General features: G+C 52.3%; 1 protein-coding gene across 4 annotated transcripts in view; it reads left to right on the top strand.

Annotated features, from left to right (window-relative positions):
- The window catches only part of OSBP2 (oxysterol binding protein 2), a 63680-nt gene continuing 46600 nt past the window's right edge, over positions 7–17086 (top strand). The window contains exon 1 of one of the 4 annotated variants that reach the window (XM_021412462.1): positions 7–88. Coding sequence is in view for 2 of the 4 variants with exons in the window: in XM_021412460.1 (XP_021268135.1) it covers positions 3761–3777 (17 nt within the window). In the remaining 2 variants the exon portion in view is untranslated. Of the gene's footprint in view, positions 89–3745; positions 3778–5705; positions 5732–16633; positions 16939–17086 lie in introns of those variants that run through there. The other 3 variants (XM_021412460.1, XM_021412461.1, XM_021412463.1) reach the window with 3 other exon arrangements.

Raw genomic sequence — 17086 nt, 5'->3', positions numbered from 1 at the left:
AGGGCTGGCTCTTCAAGTGGACCAACTACCTGAAGGGCTACCAGCGCCGCTGGTTCGTGCTCAGCAACGGGCTGCTCAGCTACTACAGGTACCGGCAGCGGGGCTGCCTTTCTCCTCGGGGTGGGCGGGAGCGCGGCCGCGGGGCTGCGCTGGGGCAGGGGCCCGGGCCCCGCTCGGTCCCGTCTCCGTGGCGATGCGAACTCTGTTCCGCTCCGGCAGCGCGCTGCGTGCGGCGCTGGCTGCCTTTGGGAAGGTGGGTCCTGGTTCTGCGGGTGGTTGGAGTTCCATAGAGGTTTACAGCCCTGAGTTGCGCCGGGTGGTGTCTGGAGGCCTCTTGCAGTTGAATGCATCTGTTCCTAAGCACCCTCGTGTGCGTGAGGAGCGCTCCTCGAGGGCAGAGCGGAGCTGTCTCTCTCCCGACCCAAGTTCAGCCCCGCTTTGCCCTCCCTGGTGGCACCGGGCTGCGGGCAGGTCGCGGGTCACAGCTCCTGGCAGGTGTCAGCTGATGGAAACCCGTCCGGCTCCTAGGAGAAACCTGACGCGAGCCCTGAGGTCAGCCCTGGGCTGTCAGAGGCCGTAAGTGTAACGTGGTGCGTGTCTGCCCGCCTGCAGCTTAACCCCGAACTCGGAGCTGCTCCCTACAGACAGCCCCGGTGGAGGCAGCTGCCCCGCCGTGACCCAGCTGCCTCCCCTGCGATCCTGCCCGCTTGCACTCTTGGACTGCGTTCCAGACACGGCCGGGCAGAGCTGTGCCTTTGGGTCGGTCGCTGAGGCTCAGCGCTCCTCTTGTAACCACGTCAGAATATTGTCTTTGTATCGGTGCCAGGTCTGTCACGAGCAAACAAGTGGCTTTCTCCAGCAATTACTTGAGATCTGCGCAGCGAGGGTTATTTTAAGGCACTTTTGTATGTTTTAGGCTGAAATGACAGAAAATACCCAGGGAAGCGAGTTGAGCAGTGGAAGAAAGCTGTGGCAGCGTTGCGCAGAGGGGCTCGCAGCCGGTGCAGACCTGCAGCCGCCGATGGTTTGTGGTGCGTTGCTGGGAGGACTGCATCTGGCACCAGGAGCTTCTGAACCTTCCCCCCATCGAGCTCAGGGAGAGCTGAGTTAATGCAGCTGTGGGTCAGGAGTATGAAAATAAAGCACAGAGCACGGGGGGAAGTTTTTCTGAACCAAGTGGAAGGAATATCTGTGATGCATTTCAAAACTGGCTCTGTTAGAAGGAGGCCGTGCTGACCCTGCCAGTGTCAGCTAGGTTTGCTTGTGGCAGAATCCAGGGGAAACGGGCATTTGCTTTTCTTTTTTAAGTACTGTTTTTAGCTGACTGATAGCAGCAAGGAAGCGCCAGGTATCAGGTGGTGTGTTTCATTCCTGTTTTATGTCAGGAAATTGCTCCATCGCTTGCTTGACTGACAAAGAGACTGAATTCGGACCTGAGTTCTATGGAAGCCTTGTGCTGCTGTGAGCCACTTCTCCCATTGTCTGCTGGGTCTTTGTGTTCATCCCAGCTCTGAAGATGCATGCTAGAATTTTCTGTTTCTGTTTGTGCCACCGAAGGCTGCACAGGTTAAATTGTGCCCTTGCAGGTAGCTCACTGTGCTGTCCTCTCTGTGGCTTTTGGCACCTGTGCCATTTGAATTTTGGATGACTGTTCTCTTGATGCACTGCCTTGATGATTTAGGTGTTGGGTTTTCAGGACTGGCTTGAGGAAGATGGTAAAAACTTCATTCTGCTTGTGCATGACGAGTCGGCTCCATTGAAACACTGTTCCCTGTTGCCCGCGTGGCTTCCTTGCACATATTGATTTAGCTGCAGACTGAAGCTTTTCTTATTTCAATTTCCTGCTGCTCGCTGCTTAGCTTAGCAGGGGGTGAGGGTCTGGAGAGCTGCACAGCAAGATCATTGACCAGGAAGAGGTCCCTGGTCTTTGGAGTGACCTCTTCCCTTCCAGATCCTGAGTGCAGGGATGCAAGGGTCGGGCTGCCCCCTGGTCCTGCAGCTCCTCGGGCTCTTCTCTCTACAGGGTGCCTGCAGTTTGGACTCTGATAAAGGCAGCTGTGTTTCACAGGCCCCTGCTAGAATGATTTAAAATACAGCTGAGAAAGGGCAGGACTAGTCCTCTGGGCACAGCAGGGGACACATTGCATGAGCTTCATTCACATTGGCTTTCTTCCTGGGACCTAATTACAGGACAGCACCTGGAGCACTGCTGGCCCTGTTCAGCCAGGAGACTCATCTGCAGGAAACCCACGACTTTCTCATTACTTCCGAATGACTGGCACTTGGAAGGTTGAGTAGTTCCTTGGCTTCTTCTACGTTTTAATTGCCCTTGACTATCTCTTTTAGGTTGTGCTGTATTTTGTTTTATTTTTTGTACTAAGCTTTCTGGCTGACTTGTAAGTCCGCAGCACAGAGGTGATGTCGGTGTTGGGAAGCAGTGTTCATGCATGGCACAGCTAATTGTCTCATTAACGAGCAAAACTCTCTTTCCAAACTGTGCTGGCAGGTTGCCACTTGCAGATTTATCATTATCTCTAATTAGTGTGCGTGTATAGGAGAACCTAATCACCTTGAACAGATACGGGTTTTCAAGGAGAGTATCTTTAGGTAAGTATTAATTCATCAAAGATTGGCATCGGCTCTTGTGACGGAGGTTCTGGATGTGGGCTGCCTTCTCCCAGCAGCTTGCTCTTCTTTCAGCTAGCTCGAATTTCGTGCTGTCTCCTCTACAGGTTTGGTGTGTTAAAGCAGTGCCAAACGGAGAAGGAAAAAAATATTCCATGCTGTGTCTAATTTGCCCATAGTTGCAATGCAAAGGGCTCCTGGCCAGCTCGCAGCCTCAGCTCCCCTTTCAGTGCTGGGCAGCGCTCCTGCAGGAACGAGCTGGTGCCTGGAGCAGATTAGCTGTCCTGCCTGCCCTGCCCTGCAATGGGGAGGGGACGGCAGCTTGCTTCCCTGGAAAAGCTGCTTCCAAGAACAGGCTTCTTCGTGTAGCTCTGTTTATCCAGCAGTTAACTCTTGGTTAGCATTGTAAGATCTTAAGTACAACCGGGAACGTTGTTTTCTGGCTCCAGCTGGGAGCTGGGACAGTGAGCTCACTGCTGCTGATGTGAGAGGATCGCAGAAGAGCTGGGGGCTTCCAGAAGATGCTTCTGGTCCCAACCCCCTGCATGATGCAGGGCCCTGTGAGGACACCCAGGGCCTTTTGCTGCTGAGCTTTGAGTATCCCCAAGGTATGAGGCTGCACAGTCTCCGCGGGCCCCTCTGCCAGCATTGGACCTTGGGGTCGAAACGTCTTCCTTGTACTTAATCTTCACATGGTAAAGTGAAGAGAGAGATACTTCCCCACAGCTGTTTTATAACACCTCGTCTCTCTGCAAGCACAGGAGTGGCTGAATGTTCTTGCCCGTTTTTCATCCTCGAGGTGATGGAAACGTGCTGGTTTTCAAGGCAGCCCTGTGGCTGCATGGTAACTCCGAGCTGCTTGTATTTAACCAGCGCTTTTGCAATGCTTGTTCCCAGTCATCTTGTTTTCACAGGATGCTCGCTTTATCCATATGGTGCTCTGCTGTTAATCACTGTTCATTTTCCTGTTTTTGAGGAATCCCATCTTGGGTGCTTTGTAACCAGAGACACGATGCAAGTCAAAGCAGTGCTTCTGACAGTTTGCACACCAGGTTCCTCTGTTCCCAGATTATGGCTGCATGCAGAGAGTCACTCAGCTCTTAAATCTGGCGTGCTGGCCCACGTGCTTTATTGGATGGAGTTGCAGCAAAAGTAAGTGGTTTACTGCAGTAAGCTCTGCATTTTGAGGCGACCAGAGGAGCGGTGCACTCTGTTTTTGAGGGGTATGGGTGCAACCCGCAGTGCTTTCTCGAGGTGGATTGCATGGTAGATAGCATCACTCATGCTGCACTTTTAGTTCCTGGAGATGTTTTTGCATATGGAGAATACTTATGGGCTCAGCTGCATGGGCACCTATGGGAGAGTAGCGACCCTTTGACCATTTCTAGTGTCAAATGCTCCAGCTTTTGTTGCTGTGTTTGTCTTCAGCTTTCCTCCATGGAGGCAGTGGCAGCTTGCTCAGGGCTCCCTGGTTGGAAGTTGTTTTCCATTCAGTGCACTGTAACTCACCGCTGGGCTGCTCTGCCCTCACCTGTGGGCTGTTTCCATGTCGCAGCACGTCAGACCGCTGAACCTTTCTTGCGTATAGATTACACCGTAGCTAGGTAACTGCAGTAATTTTAGGTGACTTGAATGCACGGTGACATCGGAGCCCTCTGCTCCTTGCAGGGCCCTCAGTCCCACTGCTGATGGAGTCGCTCTGAAACATGAGTTGTTGTGCCCCAATGTCCTGAAGTGCCTGCGCTGGAGTGTGCTCGAGGATGGGGCTGGCGGAGGTGTTAGATTCCCCATCAGCTCTTCATTATACCGTTCAATTATTTTAATCGTTCCTCCGACAGCTTGGCAGAGCTCTTGATCCATTTCATACCAACCTTTGTTTGCTTTTCATCAAGAAGCTTGTTTAATAATTAATGCCTTCATTTTTCTTTGTCTGACAACTGCGGGCGGGCAGAGCGCGCCGAAGCCGGGGCTGGCAGCGCTGCTCCTGGGTCAGCCACTGCTGACTCACACGGCTGCGTGTGCTGAGCCACCAGGCCCCGCACTCATCAACTCCAGAATTAAAAATGCCAATTTGGGAGCGTGGTACGGCGGGGCCGGGGGCACGGTTCAGCTGGCAGCAGGAAGCAGAACACGTCCCCTTGGCTCCTGGCTCGTGCTGCTCAGCCTTGACGCGTGCTGCGATGAAATAGCGCAGCGTAAGTGTGTTGTCTGGCTTACGTGTGCGTGCTAGGAACGAGCTGTCGCGCTCGGCGCGGCGGTGTGCATCCAGCAGCCCTTCCCTTCACGCTCTTTTGGGCCGCTCTGCATTTCTGTCAACCTTCCCAAGCTTTTTTTTTTTTTTTTTTTGGCCTTTCCTTTTAGATCTAGCTCTTCAAGATCGGATATTTCTGCTCCGCAATCACGACCGAATAGATGTGTGTCCCCACCGTGACTGTGGAGGAGGGCCTTCATTTCCTAAAAATAGGCTTAATTCTCCATGTCTTTCTAGATAAAGAGCACTGTGCAGGCATGCACAGCGGGTTGGAGTGGTTTCTGCGCTGCATGGGAAGATAAATACGGTGCTGTAGGAGTCGGTGCCTTGCCTTTCCTTCTTCAACATGAAGCAGTGATGCCTAAAATCTGTTATTAATAGCTGAAGGTTTCTGCTAAGCACTTTATAAGGAGCAGAGCAGAAAGTGTTGTCCTTCACACCTACTGCTCGTGTATTGCTGCTGCATGCAGAAGACCTCCTGACTTTGGGTTTGGGGGTTGGTGTGGCTGCATTATTAATGCAGGGAGGAGGGCCCGCTGCCTGGGCACGGCTGCACGGTGCCACGTGCTGGCAGTGAGCTGTGGGCAGCCAGGTGACAGCGGGGCTGCTCGTCACCGGCACCTGCCCTGTGTGTGTTTGCTCACAACCTCTCTTTTTTCAGGTCTCCTGTGATTGTGGAGGGCGATGGCCCTTGTTGGAGGCGTGTAAAGCACGAAGGTCACGGCTCAGGGCAGCTCGCAGGGCTCCTGCCAGCAGGACAGTGCCTCTTGACTCTGAGTGGATCTTATGTGGGAGCAGAGCATGTGCTTCAGTAAGCACCTTTCTGCCTTGCAGTGTGCAGAAGATGTGCAGCAGGTGAGCAGTGCCACCTGAGCCTGCTGCTCATTAGGAGTTAAACCAAAGGTTGATCTTAACTTCATGAAGTCCTTTCTGGAGGGCCTCCTGACCTGATCATGGTCAGGTGTAGGGCCTGCATGCTTCAGAAGCCCCATCCTTTGTCATTAGGTTGGATACCTTCAAGCGTTGCTGTTTCCAAGAGTGTAGGTGTGTGCACACTGATCCTTACTCTGACTGATGCTGGGAGCTCTGCACTTGCCATTTATTGTTCCCGTGTTACCACTCAGGTGTTCCCCAGCAGAGCTCGCGGAGCAGAAAGTGCTACAGGTTTATTATGTGTGGTTAGGTGAAACTGATACATGGCTTCGTCCAAGCAGTTTTTCCTTTCCTTGTTGCTTGTGTATCTGCGTTGCAGAGAGACTGCTGCAGGCTCCTGGCTCAGCCTCTCCTGGGATGTAATTTCTGAAAGCAGCAGGAGGTAAGGCGCTTCTCAAACCAAAAGCCATTTTGCCTGAAGTCGTCTTTTATTTTTATGCTGCTGGTAGGTTGCTGCATCTTTCATGGAAATGGTACAGAAGGTGACAGAATCGTCTCAGTCTTGTGTAATTTGAATTGAACGTGCGCTGCACGCTCTCAGCTCCTATTGTTGGGCTGTGTTTTCCTTTCTTTGTCTTGAGACAAACTGTGGGACTCCTGTTGAAGCTGTTTGGTGTTCACAGCAGCTGTATCCTGCCAAGGATCGATTGGGAGTGCTGTGTGGCTGGATATGTGTTAAGTACTTGGTCATGTAATGTGATTTTTTTTTTATAGACACCAGATTACGCAATACTAGTCCCAGTGTTTGCTTTGGAGCATCTTTATCAGTGGTGCATTCACAGCAAGTCTGTGGATGGTCCAAACTGAGCGGAGAGGCTGCCGTGCCAGGAAGTGCACCACCAGATGGGAAATCCAGGAGATGGGTTTTCACTGGGGATAGGGGGCCAAGCACAGAGACAGAGGCTGGGGAGGTGCAGTGCATTCCTGGTGGTGCTCTGGCTCCATAGGGTGCTGAGCAGCACAAGCTGGCTGCTCCTGTGTAGAGCAGGTTGCGCCTGAGGCATCCCGAGGTGCCACCCAACCTCTGTTAACATATGATTCTATCCTGGTGCTGTTCCTGCTCTGCTCTATCTGTGGGTGAGGCCCCAATCACAACACGGGGATGCAGGATGAGGGTGCCCATAGGGATGTACCTCGTGGTGGCTGGGCCTCGCTTCTGTGCGTTGCGTTGGGGAATAAGCAGGAGCCACTGTAAGCCTGAAAAGCCGCTTTGGGGGGGAATCAGCGAGGACACCGCTGCTTTAAGTGTGGTTCAAGCAATATGACTGCACTGTGTGCTCTGTGCCTGCTATGAAGCGGATCTTTTAATAGTGCTGAGACTTTAGTTTTGTGGGAACCAGCAGTGCTCATCAAACCGCTCCAGCTCAAGCTTAGCAGCTCATGATTTGTGCGCTGTTTGCAGCTCTGCTGCTTTTTTTCCTTCAATCGATACAGGTTTATTCTCTTAAAGTTACAAGTCAGACGGGAAGAAGGGCTCCTGTCTGGTGTTTGAGGGCTGACAAGGCAGTACAAATGCACGTATGTCGTTTAGATGTGATAAAAGTGCTTTGCTGGTGTATTGTGGATGTCATTAAAGGGTGTAGAAATACAGAATTCTGCTGGAACACCTGGGCGTTGTCGATCTGGCCGAGCTCGCATCCCTTAGGAGCAGGGTTTACTCCAGGAGCTGAAGGACAGAAACTCTGCCTCATTCTTAACCTGTGTGCTTGCACCTGTAGCTGCTGGGACATCGGCAGCCCTAAGATGCCTTTACAGCTGAGTGCTTTGGGCTTCTCTGCTTTGGGAGCACCGCAGGTTAGTGCATTACCTGTCACCCCTTGCGAAGCACCACTGTGATGTCGCTCCCTCCAAGCATGTGGCATGAGAACAAGACCATCTCATCCAGGTTTTCGCTTTTGTTTTCCCAGTGCACAATAGCTGTAAAGGGGTGTAATGACGCGTGGGCTGTGTTTGATGGGAGCAGGAGGAAAATCTTCGGCACGATCTGGTTGTATGAGCTCAGTTCCACGGTCAGTGCCGGCTGGCAGTGGGGCACTGAGAGCTGTGGAAAGCAATCCCTGTGAATGCTGCAGGACGGTGGTGGCACATCTGCAGCGAAGCAGGCGGCCCTGGGAGCGCGCAGCTGGGCTCTCCTGGCTGCTGCCACAGGAGCTGGAGCTGTTGTCAGCTGCAGTGTCCCCTGTGTTGTGCAAGTAAGCTCCGTTGTTACCGTCAGGTGTATTTCTAGCTTAGGGTTGGGGTTTATTTATGGACCTGCTGGTTTGTCTGCGCTGCTGATCTCATGCACACCTCGCCGAGTGCTATCGCACCCCGTGGAGGTGTTACGGCAAGCCTACACCCTGCCAGCAGGAACAGCCTTCAAACGTGCTCTGTGCCCAAACAAAACACCGAGAGGGGGTTTTGTTGGTCAGGCTTTGTGCTGCTGGAGCTGGCATCTGTGGCTGACAGCTGCTGAGCGAGGCTTTGGTGGAAGGAGAAGGATGGGAAGTGCAGGACCCCACCGCTGAGAGCTGCTCGGTCTTCCAAAGCCATCTTCTGCCCTAAATGATGTTGCTTTAGTTGCTAATGGGAGAAAACACGGAGAGTTCTGTTGGCTTTGTAGGAGAGCAAAGAGAGCAGGGCTGTGGTAACGTGTGATGTATTAAAGGAGAGTTTATAGCCTGAAGGGTGAAAACCTGGCAGAAATGCTTAACGTCGCCATCCGGCTTCAGTGTGCTTGTGTGATTGAAATGAGTGAGGGCACGTCGTGCTGCTTAGTGCTAAGTGCACCTTTTATATCTTTAATAAAACCTCAAGAGGGATGTTTCTGCTGTGCCAGGTCTCTATAAAAAGAATCTGCTCCTGCGTGCAAGCATTGCGGTCCTGACAGCTTGGTTTTCTCTTCGCTTGTCTTCAGGTAATCTAGCTCCCTTACTTGGGGGGGGAAAAAGAGCATTGTGCTGCTTTTTTACCAGCGTGTATTTCTCAGTGTGCTGTTCTGGGACTGTGGGAAGGTTTCCTGCAGCAGCACTCCTTCTGGTGCATGTTCCAGCGTTTCTTTTGCCCTTGAGATCCGTGTCTCCCAGCAGCACGAAGCCGCCTCCTTGTCGCCGTGACTCCAGGTGTTCTTCCACCCACAGTCCTCCAGAGCCTGGAGGACCAGCTCCTCCACACCAACACATGCAGCAGGGGAATACTTCAACCTCCTGCAGGAACTGGGGTTTTTGTGGGGTGTTTTCCCATATTCAAAACACCCGTGGTGCTAGGTAGGCTTCTTTTGTTAGAACTGGAGAGTGTGATTTCCTTCCAGTGCTGAGCTCTGCTTGCCAGCATCTGTTTTCAGTGCTGTAACTGTTAGTAATCTCATCACATACTGGAGGAGCTTCCATCGATATGCCAGCGTCAGTCAGTGCACGTGGCAGGTAGCTTTCTACTTTTCCTATTTTTGCTTTTGTTTTTTTTCTGCATTGGCAAAGTGAGCGGGTCGCTGCCCCTGTGCACAGTAGTGCTTTGCTTGCTTTGGCCGCTTGGAACTGTCCTAATTAGGAAGAGTAAGTATCCCACTCATAGAGCTCATCCCCTAGGTGCAGGGCAGACTTAGAATCATGGAGTCCTTAAGGTTGGAAAAGACCTTGAAGATCCCCAACCCGTCCCCACTGACTGCATCCCTCAGTGCCACATCTCCACTGCTCTTGAACGCCTCCAGGTGAGCACCCAGCAGGGAGCTGGGAGCAGGCAGCAGATCTCAGGCTCTGCTGAAGCAGCTGTAAGAATTGCACATAAAAACCCCCTAAGCATCTTATTGCTTCAAGGGGTTTCTTGTGACACAGTGTGCTAAAGTAATGCTGAAAGTCTGGTTTGAGCAATTAGGAAACTCACGTAAAGCTCTAACTCGCCCTCTTCTAGGTGAGGGCAGTTCCTTGTGAAGGAGGTTGGCTTTGCCTTCCCTCTTGGCCTCACATTTAACTTTTCTGTTCCTGCTAACCACGATCAATATGCGTAGGATTTTTGCAGCAGATATACTGCCTGCCAGCACTGATCCCCATGCGGAGTATGGCGTGACTCAGATCCCAGGATGAATTTCTGAAGGCATGTGTGACCTGTGCATGCTGTGTGGCTGTGTATTCCTGCGTGGGGACGGAGGGGGACTATGGGTCTCGCTCGGTGCTCTTTATTTTGGTGCTCTGTCATGGATCAGTTAACGCCTTGCTCTAACCATGGGACCTTTTCCTCCCATGTTTTGTCCTTGACTGACCCTGAGCAGGGGCCCTTGATGGAAACTGATGCCAGTGGGACTTGAGGAAGGAGTCTCAAGACACGGATGCTGAAAGACATGTTTGGGGCACTTGGTGTTGCAAGGGAAGCCATTGAGATCGGCTGGGCAAGGTCACCTGGGCATCTGCAGGGTCCAAGATCTGCCAGATCTCTTGGATCTGCCAGGCTGAATCACGGGCCAGTAAGCAGTTAACTCCTCATTTCTATTTTAAAAAAGCTCTTGGCCTCTCTAGCGGCTGAAAAGCCAGCTGCCAATTTTTTTTTATTTTTTTATTTTTTGGGTAGTGTCATAAGGAATGGGAAAGATCTCACATCGCGTTACACTGCCCCAGGCACTCCCATTGCAGCCATGGTTTAAATTCTTGCTTGCGTTTTCTTTGTTTCATCAGTTCTATGGAAAAAAAAAATGCTGTTCACTGAACTGCAGACCTCTGTGCTTCCCAGGAGCGTGTCCCAGAGGATGCAGGGCTGAGCCTGTAAATCTGACCGTCCTGCAGAGATCATAGCGGAGATCATGGAAATAACTTACGTACGTATCTCCGTTCTTGAGCTTGTGGCAAAGCTCAGGCAGCAGCTTTGTGCCAGCTGCCCAACGTCCTGGAAGTGAGCTGAGCCCAGGAGCTCTGCTGGTCAGGCTGTGTGGTTTGGTTTTAAATGCTGGGATCTAGCTTGGCCTTTTAGCCAGGCGGTGTGGGTTTTGTGTCCGGTTCGCCTCTCCTGGTCAGGCGTGCATCTAGAAGAAATATTGTATCCGGAGAGAAATGCCTCACTGTGATGTTAGCGTTGTTTCAAAGCTGGCAAAAAGAAAAGTGCTGACTTTAGAATGATCTTCGGTGTCGGAGGTTGCGGGCCGTAATTCATTCGCAGCATTTCCGAAGGAAATCTGTTTGGTACTGGAAGCATGAACACTGACTGCATCTTGCGTACGGGGAGATGCTCGCAGCAGGAGAAGAGTTCTTGTGAAGAAGCTCTTCTGTCCACGTTAGGTCTGAGCAAGACTGGATGAGACTTGTGCTCAAACACATCCCAGACCTCCGTAATCTGAAAACCCAGGGGCGTCCTTAGCAATCTGAATATCGTTATGGATGCACATCAGTGGGATAAGAAGACAATGTCTGTCTGCTGTTGGCTGTTCTGTGCCCTGTGCACGCTTACGCTCTCGGACGTGGTGGTGAGAAAATGCAAACAGGAGATGACTGTGGCTTTATCCTGATCATTTAACACCATTTCCAAGGGCCAAAAGGCCAGTGCAAACTTCAAGGCTGCGGCAGCAACAAGCACAATGACTGCCTGAGGCTCACGTCTGCTGGGTTGCATTTATGTCAGCGTTCTTGTGCAATAAGAGCGTTTGTCAAATTAACCTCGTGTATGGTAATTTGTTCATTCTTGCTTAAAACGGAGCCACCAGACGTGGAATTCATGCGTCTGGCCGTTTGCAGTGTAAGATTACTCCTGCCCAAGTGACAGGGTCTGGACCAGACCTTCCATAAATGTTTAACTGAGGCAATATACTTAGTGGCAGTACCACCCACAAATCTTGATTGTTTTTTTTTTTTCTTTAGATCTTCAGCATCTTTGCTTAGAAAAAAATGGTTGACTGGGACGATTTGGCATTTTTAGAAGGGGTGAGGGGGTTCCTAGCACTGCCCTCTGAAAGCTCAGCCTTTGTGGGCTGCTTTCACCCACTCTGCTGGGCTGCGGAGTGTGGGCTGTGCACGGGGGCTGCAGTTTGCCGCTTCTGTTTAAGCGTTGTAGTTACTGGAACCCATTCCTAAAACAGGGTTTGGGATATAGGGGTGAGATCCTCCTGACTGGGAAGAACCTGGTGGGAAGGAGAGCAGCAATGCTGTGGCCTATTCCAGAGGTGTTGTCGGAGCCCTTTCTTGGGCGGAGGAGGATTTAAAGCACTATGAATTAAAACCTCGCTGTGCACATTGCCCCGGACCCATAACGTTTAAGGGCCCCGTGAGCTGCTCAGATTCAGTCATGGCAGCACAGAGTGCCTTCCCATACAGAGCAAGGGGATGGCACCCTGCAAGCCTGCTGTGACAGTGATGCCCTTATCAGCTGCAGCCACCGCCGGTGTCACCAGCAGTCAAATGGAGATAGCACGGCTTGGAGGGAGGAGCTGGAGCTCACTGTAACCCCAATGCCACTCGGCTCCTCCTTTTCTTTTCTGAGTGTTGGCTCCCTGTGTTTTTTTTTTTTCCCCACTGGCCGCCCCTGCAGATTCTTGGCAGAATATCTGCACGGTGCCTACCCCAGAGCGGTACGTGTGTTACAGGTGGTAGTCCTGAAGAGTGCACGTGGGGATAGATTGCTTCCAGAGCATCTTTCCATTTGGGGTGGGAGCCCTGGGGAAGCAGAACGTCCCTCTCGTGGGGGAAGGAGCTTTGTGCTGGAAGGAGCTGGGAGTTGTTTGCGTTTATTTATCATAGAATCACAGGGTGGTTGGGTTGGAAGGGACCTTACAGCCCCCCAAGCCGTGCCGTGGGGCTGGTTGCCCCCATCCAGCCTGGCCCTGAGCGCTGCCGGGGATGGGGCACGCAGCTCTCTGGGCAGCTTGGGTCTTCAGAGGCATGCCAGCTTGGCTGCCTTTCCCTTGCTCTCCCCATCCATTAGATCTGCATGCATTCCAAGGTTCGCTGGTGGTGTGGAAGAGGCCGTGGGCCTGGCAGTGCTGACACAGGCAGAATGCACTGCTGAGGTTCTGCCTCCAGCCTGTGTGCCGTGTCGGTGATGGATGCGGTGCCTTGTCCTGTTCTCAGGCTGTGGCTGAGGATGTCACCATGACAAATCACCTCCCCAAGCCCCCCTGTGTCTTTCCTCCTGTTGGGAAGAAGATGCTGCGAGGAGAGACAACTCCTGTTTATAAATGATGCAGAGCAGACAAGTGTTCTTGCGTGTGCTTCCTCGCGAGGGATTTCTCTGCACAGCAGTGGGTGCTGCAAACAAACTGGAGCGTGCAAATACTGGAGCTGTCCCTGCACCCCTCTGTGTGAAGGAGAGGTTTCAGGCTGTGCAGATCCAACCTCGTCAGCACTGCTGGCTGATGTCTGCAGCCCGCTGCTGTGACACAGCAGTGCTCTGGGACAGCAGCCTGGATTTGTGTTTTTTTTTTTTTTTTCCCCTGAAACCTGATTGTCACTAATCTGACCCCATCCCGACTGCAGCCAGTTGCGGATTAAATGGAAGCAAACGGAGCCTTTTTGCAGGAATCAGAGTCCAACGCTTGCCATATGCTTGTTTGGGTTTTGTTTGCAAATGTGGTAGGTTTGGTGAAAAGAAAAAGAGGAAGGGGAAAAAAAAAAATCTCAGCTGTTTGTGATGCGGAGCTTGCAGTTTGTATGAGATGTACTGAGCGAGCTCGTGCTGTGCTGGGCGTGCACATCACTTGCCCTGCGAGATGGGGAAGCTCCTCCTGGCCAGGGGCAGGCATTCTCTTGGGCCCTTTGCTCTGGAATTGAGTGGTCGTAAAAATCCTTCTTCCTTGAGCTGAGGGAGGGTGAGAATGCTGAGGGGTTTGGTGTCTGTGCTGGTATCTGCTAACATCAGCTGTGGGAGTGTGAGGTCACGCCGGTGTGTTCTGGGCTTCCAGCTGCACGGTGCCTGCTGGTATCCCTGGGGCATACATGTGGGATTTCTGCTGTTCCTTCATTTCTCTCGCTTAAAAAAAAAAATAAATAAAAATCCTTCAGCTAAAAATGTTCTCCAGGTTAATAATGGAAGCAGTGTCTTCTGCATATGGCTTTTTGTTCAGGCAATTAAACACCAGGCATCTTCTGGAGCAAGTTCCAGTGCGAGCTTTTGCTCTCCCTGGGGGTTCGCTCCTCTCCCTCCCTCCCTCCCCAGGTGGGACTTTGAGAAGGGGCGAGATTTATTCCTGCTCGGATTTATGAATGAATGCCTGAACGCTTTTTGGAAGCGCTTGGGTTTGCTCCTTTTCCTCCTCTCGAGTCACAAGAAGCCACCAGCAGCTGGTCCTGCCCCTGCTTGGCTGCGTGGCCCTGGCCCCGGCGATGGCTTGGCCTCTGCTTCTCCCAGCTACAGAGATACATGCTTCTGCTTTGGGTCTTCCACACCCGGATTTACTTCCTGCTTTCAGGGGAAACGCTCCAGAAGTGCCAGCAGAAGGCTTGGCCGAGGCTCAGCTTGGTAAGCCCTGATCCGACCTGTGGCTGCTAACAGAACTGTGCTCAGTGACGTGCTCTTCATTTCCTTCTGCTTGGGAAGTTCTTCCCAAGTATGTGCCAAGTCTCATGGTTCCCTCTGGAAGAGTTGTGCTGTTCTCATTTTCTGCTTTCAAAACACGATGGACGTTGGCAGTATCCCGGAGCTGCTAATCTCAGTGTGACCTCAGCCATCTGCCCAAAAGTCTCCTGCAGGCTGAGGGGAGCAGGCTGCGGGGCTGTCCTGCACCACTAACTGCATTTCTTTTCCAGGTTTCTGTCCCAGTGGGAATAATAGTTGAGCCCAGCGCTTGTCTGCACGCTGAAAAAACAGAGTCTGAGTGGGTTAAATAACGAGGAACCCGCCAAGAGGTGAACTCCAGTTAACAAATGGGTTATGGTGATCTGTGGGGGTCTCCTCCCCGCTTTGGGGTGACCCAAAGGCCGTGAGAGCGATGGAAGGGGAATGCAGTGTTCAGGATGCAGGGCTGGGTGTGTTGGTTGCCCAGGCTTACAGCAGGCAAATGGTTTTGAGCTGACAGAGGAGCAATCTCCTGGAGGACAGGGTGAGCGTGTTGCGGAGGTCATTGCCACGGGTGTGCCTTAACTTGGGTTTGGATCTGTCTGTGATGATGCTTAGCAATACAGAGAGGTGCCAGGAACGTGGGAGCGGGCAGTAGTGGCCCTTCCAGCTTGGTGAAGAAGCCTCAGGTCAGTGTTTGCATAGCCTCTCACTGTGGATAACCCAGTTTGAAGAAGTAACTCGCCAGTGTGAGGCTGAATGTAACATGATGAGGCCCCTACGTGCTCTGTACCCGCTGAGCTCAGCTGAACCGCAGCACGTCTGCAGCCTCAGCAGTTCAGAGGCTCGCCCTGACCCCGTGGTCAGGCTGCGGCCGCTGGGACGACGTGTGTGCTGCAACCTGCCGGAGCTGGGGGGAGGGAGAAGCCGAGCTGTGAGGGGACGAGGTGGTGCTCAGCCCTGCTCAGGGGAGGGAATCAGCAGAGCAACGCAGCAGGCGTCCCGCTGCAGGTCGTGCAACGCTGCAGGAGCCCCTTCCAGTTAGGACTTTCCCTGACATTTACCCTGTCTGTAGCTTCTTGGGAAGCGGTTGCAGTGCCGCCTGCATGCACGTGCAGCTTGGGTTGGGAGGGCACTCACTCCTTCCTAAACCAGGGTGGCTTGCGTGGTTTCAAGGGGCTGAATTTTCAGAGGATGGCAGTGATGGCCCCGGCACGGAGCAGCTTAGCCCCAAGCATCCGTCATCCTTGCTTGCTCTAACCATGCAGTACCTGGGGCAGAGCGTGGCCCGGTGCTTGCTCTGCTTGCTGCCTCCCATTAACGCCCCGCAGAGCTGCGCCGTGGGAGTCGCGGAGCACAGCAGCATCTTGCCAGCATTTAAGCAAAAGCTTTGGCTGTCATGTATAAAGCTGTGATGTCACCGAACCCAAGCTGCAGAGCTAGTAGGTGAAACACTTTCTCCTTTTGTGGTTTTTTTTCTTGGCCGTTACTCTGTTGATAAATCTGTCTTCTGAGCTCTTATTATACAGTAACGAAATTCAGCCATTGCGTAAGTGGGAGCATCTTTCTCTTGCATGGAGAGAAAGCACAGTGGAGCGCTGGGTGTGGCTTGGATATTCCTCCAGAACTAGCAAGGAGGTCTTTAAATCACAATCTGCTGTTCTTTTCTGTTGTGCCTCATCTACCAGGCTGTGAGATAGGAGATGCTGAGAATCAGACTCCGGGTGTTTTACATGGAAGATCTCTCTGCGTAGCCAGAAGTGCTGAGTTGTCTTGTCAAGCTCTATGTATTTAGATCTGTGGTATTAAAGTAACCTTAACAGCTTCTCTGCTCATCTGCTGTATATCCCTGCACACCATGCACAGCTCTGATTTTACATCCCTGAATTCTATAGGGGCTTTGTGAGGGAGCAGCAGAAAGTCCCAGCACCCAGCAGTGTCCACCTCTGCGCAGCCCCTGCTCGTCTTGAACCTCTGTTCAGCTTCTTGCAGCCTGCCCACGTGTTTTCCCATATGTGCAGCTCTCAGATTATTGCAGAAAGTTGAGAATCGGAAAATCTGCCCCGGATCACGTTATGCAATCGTTGAGCTGCTGGCGGTGAATAAGCAGATCCAGCTGAACACGAGTGCTTCTGAAGGGCACCTCGTATTTTCTGCACGAGGACAGAGGAAATGGCTTGTTGGCTGGGAGCTGGGTCAGGTGCCTGCCTTGTGCTGTGGGTGCTGAGTGATGGCAATTGATTTCCCACGCAGATTGGCACTGAGAGGTGAGGTAGCTTGAAGAACAAAATCCTGTACCGAAATGCTTTTCTTGGGTGGGAGAGGAGGGCTGCATCATGGGACTTAATTTGGTGAAGTCACCTTGGAGACCTTTGTTTTCTGTGTAAGAGAAAATCATTTTAGCTGTTTTCTCAAAGTGAAAAGTAATCCCTCCTGGGAGAATGCCAGTACCTGCTGCATCATGAGGTGAATGACTCTGGCAATGAATATCAGTGCTTGGCTTTGTCTTGAGCCAGATCACCCCTCCTGCAAACAAACATTGCCACACTGCAATGCTGGGTTTGAACTTCACACTTAGGAGATGCCAGGGAGCTTTCCTTCCTGCAGGGCTTCTGTCTGCATGGGGAGCCTGGACGTGGTGCTGGGTTGAATCCATCCTGCAAAGCAGTGCTGGGGCTGAGTAGGTGAGAAAAGCCCTGGGGATGCTGTTGCTGGTGATGCAGGGTGGCTCTTACTGATGCTGCCTGTGGAGCACATTGGGATACAGCTCCCTGCCTTGGTGACGCGGTGTGGTTACAGCCATGCAGGAGGTCACAGAGAAGGAAGCAGCTG

The sequence above is a fragment of the Numida meleagris genome, chromosome 14 (assembly GCF_002078875.1).
Source record: "Numida meleagris isolate 19003 breed g44 Domestic line chromosome 14, NumMel1.0, whole genome shotgun sequence".
Taxonomy (NCBI): Eukaryota; Metazoa; Chordata; class Aves; order Galliformes; family Numididae; genus Numida; species Numida meleagris.
This window is presented reverse-complemented; position numbering and strand designations above follow the sequence as displayed.